Genomic DNA, 12,976 nt, shown 5'->3' on the forward strand with positions numbered 1-12,976 from the left:
GCCAGCAAGGTGGGAACAAGAAAAGGGGGCCACATCAGAGAGGTGGTCAGGAGCCTAAATGTGTGCAGGCCCTAAGTGGGACCTTGTCCACCAGCCTTCGCATTGTATCCTAGGTACAATAAAGTCACTAGATCAGAGAAATAGGACCCAACCGATATACATGGAGGACCACTGGCTACACTGAACACACAAGAGGCAAAAGCGATGTACTGACACTAACCGGGAGGCTCACACAGCAGTCAGGAGAAGAGCCAGGGCCAGGACTAGAATGCCGAGCAATGAAGAGAAAGCACAAAAGATCAGAGATTTAGCTTGAAGACAGAACTCACATACCAGCTAAAGTATTGAACACTTGTATGGGAGAAGGAAAGCAAGAAAGGATGACACAGGTTTTTGGCCTAATCAACTAGGTGGGCAGTAGGCCCATTCACTCAAAATCAGAAGACAAAGGGAGATTTAGGGGCCAATCAAATGTTTTGGACACGTCAAGTTTGAAATGCCCATGAAACATCAAAGGAGAAATGCTGGGTAGGCAGCTGGGCTCCAGGTTATCTATCTAGTCTGGGACGCAAGCTTGGGAGACACCAGCAAAGATGGCATCACAACTGCATTAAGCCACCCGATGCGATGCAAGAAAAGTCCTGGGACTATCACTTGGAGCAGCCAAGGTCTGGAGAGGTCATCTACTGAGGCTCAGCCCCGGTCTTCAGCCAGGATTGTGAGGACAAGCTCTCTGCCCCTAAGAACAAAGCCTGGCCTTCTGGGAGCCACACTGGCTCCCTGAGGATGACATATGCTCAGGAATGAGGGCAATACTAAGGACCAAGAATTGTGGTGAGCCTGGAACCCCACCATGCCAGACGCCTGCCTCATCTGTACTCAGATGGGTTAGTACTCACAAGGATTCACTAATCCATTTTTACCAAAAATAGTTTTATTAGTGCAACGTGACATTATGACATAAAGCACTACACCATTTGACAGGGCATTCGAGCACCAGTATACAGTTATATAGCTTCCTCCGTAGTCCTTACTACAAACAGCTGCTTAATCTCAGCCTAAAGACTGAGTAAAACATTCTTTCTACAACATGCTGAACACTCACTTCAGGTTATTGTAGAAGCTTTTTTAAACGGACCTCCTTCTTCTGACAGGAAGAACATTTCATCTGAAAATCTACAAATGGGTCTTGTACTTATCTGACAGTACCCAACAGGCTGGTCTCACATGGGTCCCACAGCCATGGCACCAGATCGAATGACCAGCCATGGACAGACCAACCCCACATCTGTCTGACAGAGCATTCCTGGAAAGGCTCTGCACTCAAGACAAACCCCCACACTACCTGGGCAGGGGAAGTGTTCCAGGATGGAAGACAAGCTAAAAGAAATTGAACCTAAACTCTTCATCAGGAGTGTCCAGGGTGGCCTTGGCTACCCCCGCCTGGCGAGGCCTGCAGACCCTTCCACTCTTCTTTCTGGTGGCCTCACCTACAGGCTGCAGCTGTGCTGTGCGGGCTGCTGTGGGGGAGGGGACAGACGGTGTCAGAACAGTCAGAACAGCTAACATTACCTGCGCCCATTCAACTCTAACCCCTTGGGACAGAAAACTGATGCACTCCTCAAAATTTTAGGGAAGGTATTATCATCAAACTCCACTTAGAGACAGGAGCACCTGGGTGCCTCAGTTAAGCTTCCAACTCTTTGATTTCAGCTCAGGTCATGATCTAAGGGTCAGGAGATCCAGTCCCCCATAGAGCACAGGGCTCTGCTCTCATCGGGGAGTCAGCTTGAGATTCTCTCTCTCCCACTGCCCCTCCGCACCAAACGCTCTCTGTCTCTCTCTCTCTAAAACAGCCCCAGCTTCTTCTCTCCCTGCTCTCCCAGGCCTCCGTGAGTCGGTGTCCTCCCCCTGCCCGCCCCCGCCAGCCCTGTTACTCTGGCCTTCTTCCTGTCACTCCCTGGGCTCTTCCTCTCTGCCCCCTGGAATCAACTCCTCACCAGTTCTGAGTACCCGAAGGGCCTCGCACCGCTCAGCTTCCATCTGAGCCCTGTAGTCCCCAAACAAGGAGTGCATCAGCTGCCTCTTCCGGGGCAGGGGGGTTCTTTCGCTGCGAAGGGTTCGGATTGCCCCAATAGCCTGCTCTTCTGAAAATAAAAACAAATGACTAGTAACCTCTATCCTCACCTCCTGCCGTCCTACAGCAATGACAACTCCATCCCGTGGCACCACCCGCAGGCCATAGCAGCACTATCACAGTGCCCCTCCCCCCCAACTCGACAGAAAGGCTCCTCACTCTGTTTCGGACTGGGTCTCTGCATCTTGAGGCCCAGCTCCAGCTGTTCCACGCACCACGCCAGTTCCCGGGCCAGCTGCTCCGCCTGTGATGAATCGGGGAGAGTGGCTATGAGACGGCAGCAGGACCCCGCGGCCTCCAGCCCCATCTCACAGGGACCCCTCCCACCCTCCCGTCCCATCCCTCTCCCTGCCTTAACTCCGAAACTCCGAGACCACACGCACCGGCCAACGCACTCACACCCGGGATGCATCGGGGATCGCCACCCTTCCCGACCGAGGCCCGCCTTGCCTGAGCCTCCGCGCTTAGGGGCGCTTCCTCTGAGGCCGGCTTTTCTGAGACCTTCCCGCCTCCATTCGCCCCAGAGGGCCCATTCCGGATTTTCTTCTTCTTTTGCTTCTTGGAGGCTGCAGCGCCTCCGCGGCGTTCGGGGTGCTCCCCGGGGGCGCTGTCACTGCACGCGGAGAGCCCTAAGCAGAGACCGACCGGATGGGGCCTGATGGCGGAAGGACTCGGGGCGTTGGGAAGCGATCCACGGGGCCGGGGGCTGCGGGGCGCGCGGGCGGTACCTGGGCCTTCGGCCGCTGATTTCTCCCGAGCAGAATGTCCTAGGGCCTGGAGAAAGGGGGGGCAGCAAGGGGTCACGGGGGGCCGCCGACTGCCCAAGACCCTGGCACCCCCACGATTTCTCGGCTCAGCTCACCGCCATGCGCCGCCGTCGCCGCCGGAGATTACGTAGGGCCTGAGGTCCGACGCCAAATTCCCTCCTCCGGAAACGCGTCTGCGGCGCCGAGTTCCGCTGGGCGCGGACGGCGCAGTGGGCAGGCACCGCTGGGATGGAAGGACAATCCCCAAACGAGGGAGTTCTCTCAAAGCTCACCTAGTGGGGAGAGAAAAGCCGTCACAGAGGAGCGTCGTGAATAGCGGCCGAAACGGGACGGCGAGTGGTCAGCAAAGACCTCCGGAGCAGCAAAGACCCGTGCCAGGCCGGCGGGACTGGTCGGTTAGCGGGAAGGAGGCCGGGGACAGGGGTCGCGGTGCAAGGCGAGGTCGGAGAGTTGGGCGAGATCCGGTCATGCAGGCGCCGAGGGATACCTGCTGTCCGCTTTGATTTTGAGCGTAAGGGGAAGAGACGTTCATCCGAAGAGTGATGTGGTCCTGCTCAGATGTGTGTTGTAAAGATCCCTCGCTGTCTTGGGACGAGGGCCGGACGGGCTGGGGGCGGGTGAGGCTGACAATGTGGAGGGATTTCAGAAACAGGGGAAGAGCCTGCGCACTTGGTGGCCTGACTGAGCGCGGCAGGGGAGAGGGCAGAGAGGGAGCCCCCTCCCACAATCCACCTTGCCCCTTTGGCCCCAGGGCAGACCTCCCACCACACAGCACTACAGACCAGGGTGCCTCCTCCCTGCCCGGGGTCACAGGCGTCGGCAGACCTCCGCAAGAAGGACGAGGGGCTTCGGGAGGACACGAGTCTGAGTGCTGTCTGATGATATTCCTGTCAGGGAAATAGGGGTAGAAGTGTCGTTTCCTGAGGCAGTGGACGGGCTGGGAGGCCTCAGAGGGTAGAAATTTGGTCATCACAGATAGCTGGTGTATTATTTATTGCAGCCTAACAAGTTGTCACAAAACTTAGCAAATCGAAAACAGTAAACATCTGGTACAGTTTCTGAGGATCAGGAATCTAGCAACAGTATAGCTGTTTGGTTCTAAGTTAGGGTCTCTGGTGACCCCTCTTGAAGGGAGGAATATCAAAAACTTTTAGACATATTTTTAAACTACCACAGTTAGATGTGTTTCAGTCCTGGCAGACTGGAGGTTTTGGTGGTGAGTGGGTTCCAGATCCAAAAGGGCTTTTTCCTGCCTTGTTTGGCTGTGAATCAACCTGTGTGACTTGGCCCAGAACTGCTTCTTCCAGAAAGCTTTCTCCACCCAGACATCTGTGTCTGAGCACAAGCCTCACACCAGACTATCCTCTTCAACAGCCCTATATGCAATCAGCCACCCAATCCTATCAGTTTATCTCCTCAATGGTCTCCACCCCTCCCCACACACACACCATCTCTGCCCTGAACAACCTCAATCCAGGCCTTGCTAATCTCTGCACTTCCACTCCGTCTTGTCTGTTCTGAAACATCCTGTGGTGGGAGTGAGCTTTCTAAAACAAAAGCTATGATACTGTCATGCCTAGAAATCTATTTCCTCCAGCATGAAGTCCAGGCTTCTTAGCTGACATGGACAGCGGTTTGCCTGACCTTCTGGCCAGCACATGCCCTACAAATCATACAGAGACAACTTTTTCCAGACCTCACTCTGCTCTGGTCCCACTGATCTCCCAGCCTTCTGACCTTCTCCTTACAGGCCCCTGCAACCCCACTGGCCTCTGCCCTGCACAGACACCTCATTTTCCTTCCCTGGCAGTACTAGCACCTATTCAAACCCCCAGCCCCAGACAGCAGGTCCTTGAAGAACTTTAGACAGGAAGGCGTAGAGGACCCAGCTTCCATGTCAGTAAGTCTCCACATCTCTCCACTGCTTCCCACCCTGGCGTGTAAAAAGGACTCATAAAAGTAAGTACAAGTCTTCAGCTTCCTCTCCCTGGCTTCTGCACCTCCACAACAACCCCAGAAACCACTCCTAACATTTCACTCTCCATCACCATGGCTACTCCCTATTTCTTGAATAGATAAGTCTCCACTAGTCTCCACTAAAATGATCTTTCCTCTGCCTACTCCCCTAGCCTCTTTAGAAAATATATTACAAATTTCATACCTGCAAATATCAATATTCATATGCAGTCACTTATCATTCAAGGTAGTTCTATAAAGTAACTGAGAACACTGAATTTGTGAATACTGAACCATCACTCCTAGGGGAAGTACAGTTGGGTTCCTGGGAGCCTCCAGTCACATTTTCATCAACTGATTGATACATCACCTTCTTATGTATTTTTATTTAATATATATTAACATATAGATCTAATATATGTTGTTGATTTATTAACATTGACGTCATGGCCAACAGCACGATGACTAGTACCTGAATGAAGTTTATATAGCACATGTATTTTCTCCGTAAGGCACAGCGTACCTTAGGAACACTAGACAACACCCCAGCACTATGCTCGAGGGCCATTTTAAACAGCAAAATCACCACCAAAAAGCACAAGAATGCAAAAAGTGTAACATTGAATATACCATGAAAAGGACACTGGTTTACAGTATGAGAGCAGTGTTGCCTGTTCAGTCTCAGCTGGGAACATGTAAGTGTAGTGATCCAGAATTTTCATTACTCTGTGCATGTCTGTGAATGACTGTGAAAGCATGAGGGGAGGTTTTGGGGGTTACAAGTAAATTTTAGCAACCAGGTGAATTTGCAAATACGGAATCCACAATAATGAAGATTAACTGTATAAATAAATGTATTTGAAGGTAAAAATAAAAAATGCATGTAACTACCACCCAGTTGAAGAAACAGAGCATTATCAATGTCTTTCAGGACTTATGTGTGCGTACATAACATAAATATGGGGATGCCTGGGTGACTCAGTTAAGCAGCTGCCTTCATCTCAGGTCATGATCCCAGGGTGCTGGGATCGAGTCCTGCATCGGGCTCCTTGTTTAGCGGGGAGCCTGTTTCTCCCTCTGCCTGCCACTCCCCCTGCTTGTGCTCTCTCTCTCACTCACTCTCTGACAAATAAATAAATAAAATCTTTTTTAAAAATAACATAAATATGTATCTCTAAATAATACTGTTTGGTTTTGCATGTTTTGAACTTTACATACATTAAATCATCCTATAGGTGTTCTTAAGCTTGTTTTTCTCAATAAGTTTGTGAGGGTTACACATGTTGCTGTGTACCATTGTAGTTCACTGTCTTCACTGGTGATAATATTCTACTGTATAAGGAAACCCAACAAACATTCGTTTCTTCCACTTTTTTTTTTTTTTTTTGCTATTATAAACAATGTACTAGGCATATTCTTGTATGTCACCGATGTTCAGGTATTTCTCTAAGATCGATCTAGGAGTGGAAAAGCCAAGTTGTAGGGTTTTTTCACTTTCATTATAGTATACTTTGATGAAAAGAAATTCTTATTTTGAACATTGTTAAATGTATCAATCTTTTTATTTTCCCGTTTTGTGTCTTAAGAACCTTTTGTTAACCTGGGATCATTCAAATTTTTTGTCTGGAAGTGATTTTTGTGTCTTTTGTAAAATAGGAGTTAGTTTTATTTTTCAAAATATGGATAATCAACTTTTCTAACTCCATTTGTGGAATTCAAGTCTGCAGTGCACCTCTGTTTGAAGTTCATTTCCACATATGCATGGATGTATTTCAGAGCTCTACACTGTCTTCCATTAGGCCTTTTGTATAGCCTCACAGTAATGCCACTCTGCTTAACTGCCAATCTTTACAATAAGTCTGATATACAGGGATGTCCACTATCACCACTGGTGTTCAACAGAGTACTGGAAGTCCTAGCCTCAGCAATCAGACAACAAAAAGAAATAAAAGGCATTCAAATCAGCAAATAAATCAAACTCTCACTCTTCACAGATGACATGATTCTCCATGTAGAAAACCCAAAAGACTCCACCAAAAAATTACTAGGACTGATACAGGAATTCAGCAAAGTCACAGGATATAAAATCAATGCACAGAAGTCAGTCATATTTCTATACATTAACAATGAGGCAGAAGAAAGAGAAATCCAACAATCAATCCCATTTACAATCGCACCAAAAACCATAAGATAGCTAGGAATAAACGTAACCAAAGAGGTAAAGGATCTGTACTCTGAAAACTATAGAACACTTATGAAAGAAATCAAGGAAGACACAAAGAAGTGGAAAAACATTCCATGCTCATGGATTGGAAGAACAAATATTGTTAAAATGTCTATGCTGCCTAGAGCAATCTACACATTCAATGCCATCCCTATCAAAATACCATCAACATTTTTCACAGACCTGGAACAAACAACACTAAAATTTGTATGGAACCAGAAAAGACCCCAAATAGCCAAAGGAATGTTGAAAAAGAAAAACCAAAGTGGGAAGCATCACAATTCTGGACTTCAAACTGTATTACAAAGCTGTAATCATCAAGACAGTATGATAATGGCACAAAAACAGACACATAGATCAATGGAACAGAATAGAGAACCCAGAAATGGACCCTCAACTCTATGGTCAACTAATCTTCAACAAAGCAGGAAAGAATATCCACTGGAAAAAAGATGGTCTCTTCAACAAATGGAGTTGGGAAAATTGGACAGCTACATGCAGAAGAATGAAACTGGACCACTTTCTTACACCATACCCCAAAATAAATTCAAAATGGATGAAAAACCTCAATGTGAGACAGGAATCCATCAAAACCCTAGAGGAGAACACAGGCAGAACCTCTTTGACCTCAGCTGCAGCAACTTCTTGCTAGACATGTCTCTAAAGGCAAGGGAAACAAAAGCAAAAATGAACTTTTGGGACTTCATCAAGAGAAAAAGCTTTTGCACAGCAAAGGAAACAGCAAAACCAAAAGACAACCAACAGAATGGGAGAAGATATTTGCAAATGACATATCAGATAAAGGGCTAGTATCCAAAATCTATAAAAAAAACTTATCAAACTCAACACCTAAGCAAACAACCCAGTCGAGAAATGGGCAGAAGACATGAAAAGACATTTCTCCAAAGAAGACATACAAATGACAAACAGACATATGAAAAAATGCTCAGTATCACTTGGCCTCAGGGAAATACAAATCAAAACCACAATAAGATACCACCTCACATGGGTCAGACTGGCTAAAATTAACAACTCAGGGAACAGATGTTGGCGAGGATGTGGAGAAAGGGGAACCCTCTTAACACTGATGGGAATGCAAATTGGTGCAGCCACTCTGGAAGACAGTATGGAGGCTCCTTAAAAAGTTAAAACTAGAGCACCCTACAACCCAGAAATTGCACTATTAAGTATTTATCCAAAGGATACAAACATAGTGATTCATAGGGCACATGCACCCTAGTGTTTCTAGCAACAATGTCCACAATAGCCAAACTATGTAAAGAACCCAAATGTCCGGGGCACCTGGGTGGCTCAGTCGGTTAAGCGTCTGCCTTCAGCTCAGGTCATGATCCCAGGGTCCTGGGATCGAGCCCCGCATCGGGCTCCCTGCTCAGCGGGAAGCCTGCTTCTCCCTCTCCCTCTGCCATTCCCCCGCTTGTGCTCTCTCTCTCTCTCTCTCTCTGTCAAATAAATAAGATCTTTAAAAAAAAAAAGAACCCAAATGTCCATCGACAGTTGAATGGACAAAGAAGATGTGGTCTATATATACAATGGGATACTACTCAGCCATCAAAAAGAATGAAATCTTGACATTTACAATGATGTGGATGGAACTAGAGGGTATGCTGCTAAGCAAAATAAGACAGAAAGACAAATACATGATTTCACGCATATGTGGAATTTAAGAAACAAAATAGATGAACATAGGGGAAGGGAAGGAAAAATAAGACGAACGGAGACAAACCATGAGAGACTCAACTATAGGAAATTGGTTGGAAGGGAGGTGCGTGGGGGGATGGGGTAACTGGGTGATGGGCATGAAGGAGGGCACTTGATGGAATGAGCACTGGGTGTTATATGCAAATGATGAATCACTGAAGTCTACCTCTGAAACTAATAATACACTGTATGTTAATTAAATTGAATTTAAATTTTAAAATTAAAAAATATACAATAAGGCTAATACAGATAAAGTAAATCCCCCCACCCTGTTCTTTTACTTCAAGGGCACCTCAACTATTCTTGGACATTTGTTTTTCCATATACATTTTCAAATTGGCTTGTCAGTTTCCATTAAAAACTCCTTTGGGATTTTGTTAGAATTAATTCTATAAAGGATTTTGTGAGAACTGACTCTCCATATTAAATAATCATGAATCTAACATGAACCTGGAATACCTCTCATTTATTTAGGTCTTCTCTATATTTTTCAATAAAGTTTCAAAACTTTGTCCCTAAAGGCCTTTCACATTTTTTGTAATTAATCCTGCATATGTTATTGTTTAATTGCTATTAGGATTCAAAGTGGAACACAAATCATCTAAAAAATATGATATAATAAGAAAAATATTTTATTTTTGTCCCTGATTCATGGCACAGAGTTCCTAAAACCCTTGGAATTTCCTAAGTGATAAGGATGATAGCATTGTGGCCGCCTAGATAGCTCCAAGATGGGGGCTGGTCAGTAGAAATTCTAAGCCTTGATTAGAAGTTTACACCTTTCAGGGCACCTGGGTGGCTCAGTCATTAAGCGTCTGCCTTCGGCTCAGGTCATGATCCCACGGTCCTGGGATCGAGCCCCGCATCGGGCTCCCTGTTCCACAGGAAGCTTGCTTCTCCGTCTCCCACTCCCCCTGCTTGTGTTCCCTCTCTTGCTGTGTCTCTCTCTGTCAAATAAATAAAATCTTTTAAAAAAAAAGAAAAGAAAAAGAAGTTTACCTTTCAGCCCCATCCCCCAACCTCCAGGGAGGGGATAGGGGCTAGAGATTGAGCTAATCATCAATGAACACAACCATACCTACATATTGAAACCTCCATGAAAACCCCTAAAGGAGGGGGTTTGGGTAGCTTTGAAGTTAATGAACACATCCATGTGCTGGGAGGTGGTGCACCCCAACTCCATAGAGACAGAGGCTTCTGTACTTGGGATCCTATCAGGCTTACCCTACTTACCTCCTCATCTGGCTCTTGATTTGTATCTTTTATAATAAATCGCAATCATAAGTTAGTATTTTCCTGGGTTCTGTAAAGTCCTTCTAGCAAACTGTTGAACTTGGGGGCAGGGGTTGTGGGAACCCCTGATTTGATATCTCAGTCACACAAAAGTGTGAGTATCCTTGGCACTTGATGCTTGTGACCAGTGTCTGAAGTGTGGGCAGTCTTATGGGTGAGCCCTTAACCTGTGTGGTCTGCTCTACCTCTGGTAGTTAGTGTCAAAATTAAGTTGAATTATAGGACTCTAGCTGGTGTTGGAGAAGACACCACATAGTTGGTGTCAGCAGGGAAAAAGACTCAATCCTTAGATTTTTTTGTCTGTCTGGTCTATCCATTATTGAAAGAGGCATATAACACCCTTCTATAATGGTGAATATGTGTATTGCTCTTTATGATTCTATAATTTTGAAGTATTTTGAAACTGTAAATTTAAAATATTTTTTTCTTCCTGGTTAAATAAATGTTACAGAATTATGTAATGGCATTCTGTTATCTATTGTAATGACCTTGATCTTAAAATTTATACTTCATCTCATACTTATACAGCTTCAATAGCTTTCTTCTTTCCATCTTCTTACTTTAAACTTTGTGTTCTCAGGTTTTACATAGGTCTCCATATAGCCTGATTTTAAAAAATCCAGTCTGGTAATCTTTGCCTTATAACAGGAAAACTTAACCTACCGATACTTTTATGACTTGTATCCTGCTTTTTTATCACTTTTTCTCATTTCTCACCTTACTTTGAATTGATTAGGGTTTTTTCTTTCGTTCAGTGTTTCCCTGTCTACAAGCTTGGAAACTACACACTCTATTTCTATGCTTTTATGGTTAATCTTGAAATTTTAACATGCCTTCTTAATGTATAAAAGTCTTAGGTTTGTCAGTATTTTTACCTTCCTCCTGAATGACATAAAGAACTTTGAATACTCCAGTTCTATTCACCCCTTCCTGACTCATCTGCTATTCCTATCTTGACTTTATTTCTGTTTGGTTTTTAAACCTCCCAAATTAGACATAATTTTTATTTACAGTCAGTGTTTTTGCTAGTAAGCTGAGACGACCAGGTCAGAACATGGGATTCCTGCTCATGGGAAAGTAAATGATGTATCTTGGGCATACAGAACATACCTGCACCAGTGCCAGTCTCTAGGTTTACAAAGGCATGTTGTTAGAGACAGGGACTTCTAGAGAAGCCATAATTTTAACAGTCCAGGGTACAGGCTCACATAGTGGGTTAAGGGTAATATTTAGGTATAGAGAAATAACAAACTTGTGTCTCCTTTCCTCAGTGGGAAAGCAGAAAAGGAGTATGGCGCAGTGGTCAAGAGCACTACTGTGAAGGTGGGAATGTCTGCATTCAAATCTCAGCTCCAATATTTACTGTGTAACTTTAAAGCAGGTACTTAACCTCTCTGGTCATCCAGTTCTTCGTCTGTAAAGTGGGGGGAGTAGTTGCACCCGCCTTCATTGGTTTGTTGCAAGAATTAAGTGAGATTATGTGAAGAGCTTGGCACAGTACTTGGATAAAGGTGCCTCACATGGTTGGCATTTGCTGGTTTTTAGCTCTCTAACACCTGCCCCCTTCTTAGTAGCACCCAGGTTCTTTTGGGGGAACTGACTCAGCCCCACCGTGTGTAATCTTGGAGGAACATTAATTCAAGGTTTCCTCTTGGGAAGCTGAGTCATAAGCTTCCTCTCCCTGTCACAGTCCAGTCAGGGAGAACATATGCGACCTATGTGTGTGAATCAGAGAAAGGCAGAGGGAACATTGGTAGAAATTTCACTTAGCAGAGCAGACAGTTCCAGCTATGTGGAGCCTGCTGCCCCTGTTCTTCCAAAGCATCCTTGTTTCCTACACCACCTCCGTTGATTCTGCAAGTTTCCCAATATTTCCACACAATCAAGAATCCCAGATAAAACAATGGTGATGCTACAAATCAGCTGACACTGGGTGTGGGTTTCATGCTGGACCTTTGAAGGAGTCCTGGAATTGGAGTGTTTAGGCTGGTTATCAAAGGAGCTCAAAGAGGAAGAAAGTGTAAAATCAGGGATCCCAAAAGAAGACAGCCCATTTCAAACTCTCCTTAACAATGGATAAAAGGAAACTGAACTTTTTTTTTTTAATTCACTACAAGTTATTAGGTATTCAACTAGGAACTTAATATACTTGTCTCATTTAATTTAAACAACTCTATAAGGAATTATTCTCTTCTTAATAGAAACAAAGGCTCAGGGGCCCCTGGGTGCCTCACTCAGCTAAGAGGCTACCTTCGGCTCAGATCATGATCCCAGGGTCCTGGGATTGAGCCCAACATCAGGCTCCCTGCTCAGTGGGGAAGTCTGCCTCTCCCTCTCCATCTGCCTCTCCCCCTACTCATGCTCTCTCGATCGCTCACTCTTTCTCTCTCAAATAAATAAATAAAATCTTAAAAAAAGAAGAAGCAGCAGCCAAGGCTCAGAGAATTTAAATGTCTTGAACAAGATTCTAAGTACAGAACTGACCCCATCCCAGGTCTGACTTCAAATCCATGGTCTTCCCGGTGTACTAAACTGCCTGAGAGATGAGGCTTTCTCTTGTCTTAAGCCTTGATGGATCCTAAGTCCAAACATCACTCAGCTTCAGAACCCACAGTTATGCTTAGAGAGAATGAAGCTAAGATGCATTTAAGATTTGCAAGGCAGTTTTTACCCTGCAAGACTAGGTTCCTGCAGGTCTCCTGCATCATGTCCCTGTAGAAGCCCCACTGAGCAGGACCTAGAAGGCACCACTCCATCAAGGAGAGGGACACAGTCTTTGAAGTTCATCTCAGCCTGGAGCACAGAGCGAGAGGAAGCAGGTCTGCATCCTTGGAGGGTAAATCAGAGCCAGTGGGTGAGGCAGCACAGAGGAAAGGGCAC

General features: G+C 45.4%; 1 protein-coding gene across 4 annotated transcripts; it reads right to left on the reverse strand.

Annotated features, from left to right (window-relative positions):
• Nucleotides 1-916: 916 nt before the first annotated feature.
• On the reverse strand, nt 917-3,451 carry C5H8orf33 (chromosome 5 C8orf33 homolog). 4 transcript variants are annotated; one of them, XM_036105913.2, is made up of 7 exons: nt 3,392-3,451; nt 3,000-3,176; nt 2,866-2,911; nt 2,588-2,766; nt 2,297-2,381; nt 2,001-2,147; nt 917-1,520 (listed from the first exon to the last, which is right to left on the reverse strand). In XM_036105913.2, the coding sequence occupies exons 1-7, from the start codon at nt 3,434-3,436 to the stop codon at nt 1,381-1,383; spliced, it is 819 nt and encodes a 272-aa protein (XP_035961806.2). In that variant the 5' UTR covers nt 3,437-3,451; the 3' UTR covers nt 917-1,380. The 4 variants fall into 4 exon arrangements, with proteins under 4 accessions (XP_035961806.2, XP_077927929.1, XP_035961808.2 ...); XM_036105914.2 differs by having other exon boundaries at nt 1,381-1,520; nt 2,521-2,766; XM_078071803.1 differs by lacking the exon at nt 2,001-2,147.
• Between the last annotated feature and the right edge of the window lie 9,525 nt (nt 3,452-12,976).

This window comes from Halichoerus grypus, chromosome 5 (genome assembly GCF_964656455.1).
Source record: "Halichoerus grypus chromosome 5, mHalGry1.hap1.1, whole genome shotgun sequence".
NCBI lineage: Eukaryota > Metazoa > Chordata > Mammalia > Carnivora > Phocidae > Halichoerus > Halichoerus grypus.

What these genes read in the sequence shown, in the direction of transcription:
- C5H8orf33 (XM_036105913.2), bottom strand. Translation starts at nt 3,436, where the DNA reads ATGAACGTCTCTTCCCCTTACGCTCAAAATCAAAGCGGACAGCAG. An exon ending in AAAATCAAAGCGGACAGCAG is followed by an intron (nt 3,177 to 3,391) that starts GTATCCCTCGGC and finishes TCTCCCCACTAG; the next exon opens with GTGAGCTTTGAGAGAACTCC. An exon ending in GGCGACGGCGGCGCATGGCG is followed by an intron (nt 2,912 to 2,999) that starts GTGAGCTGAGCC and finishes CCCTTTCTCCAG; the next exon opens with GCCCTAGGACATTCTGCTCG.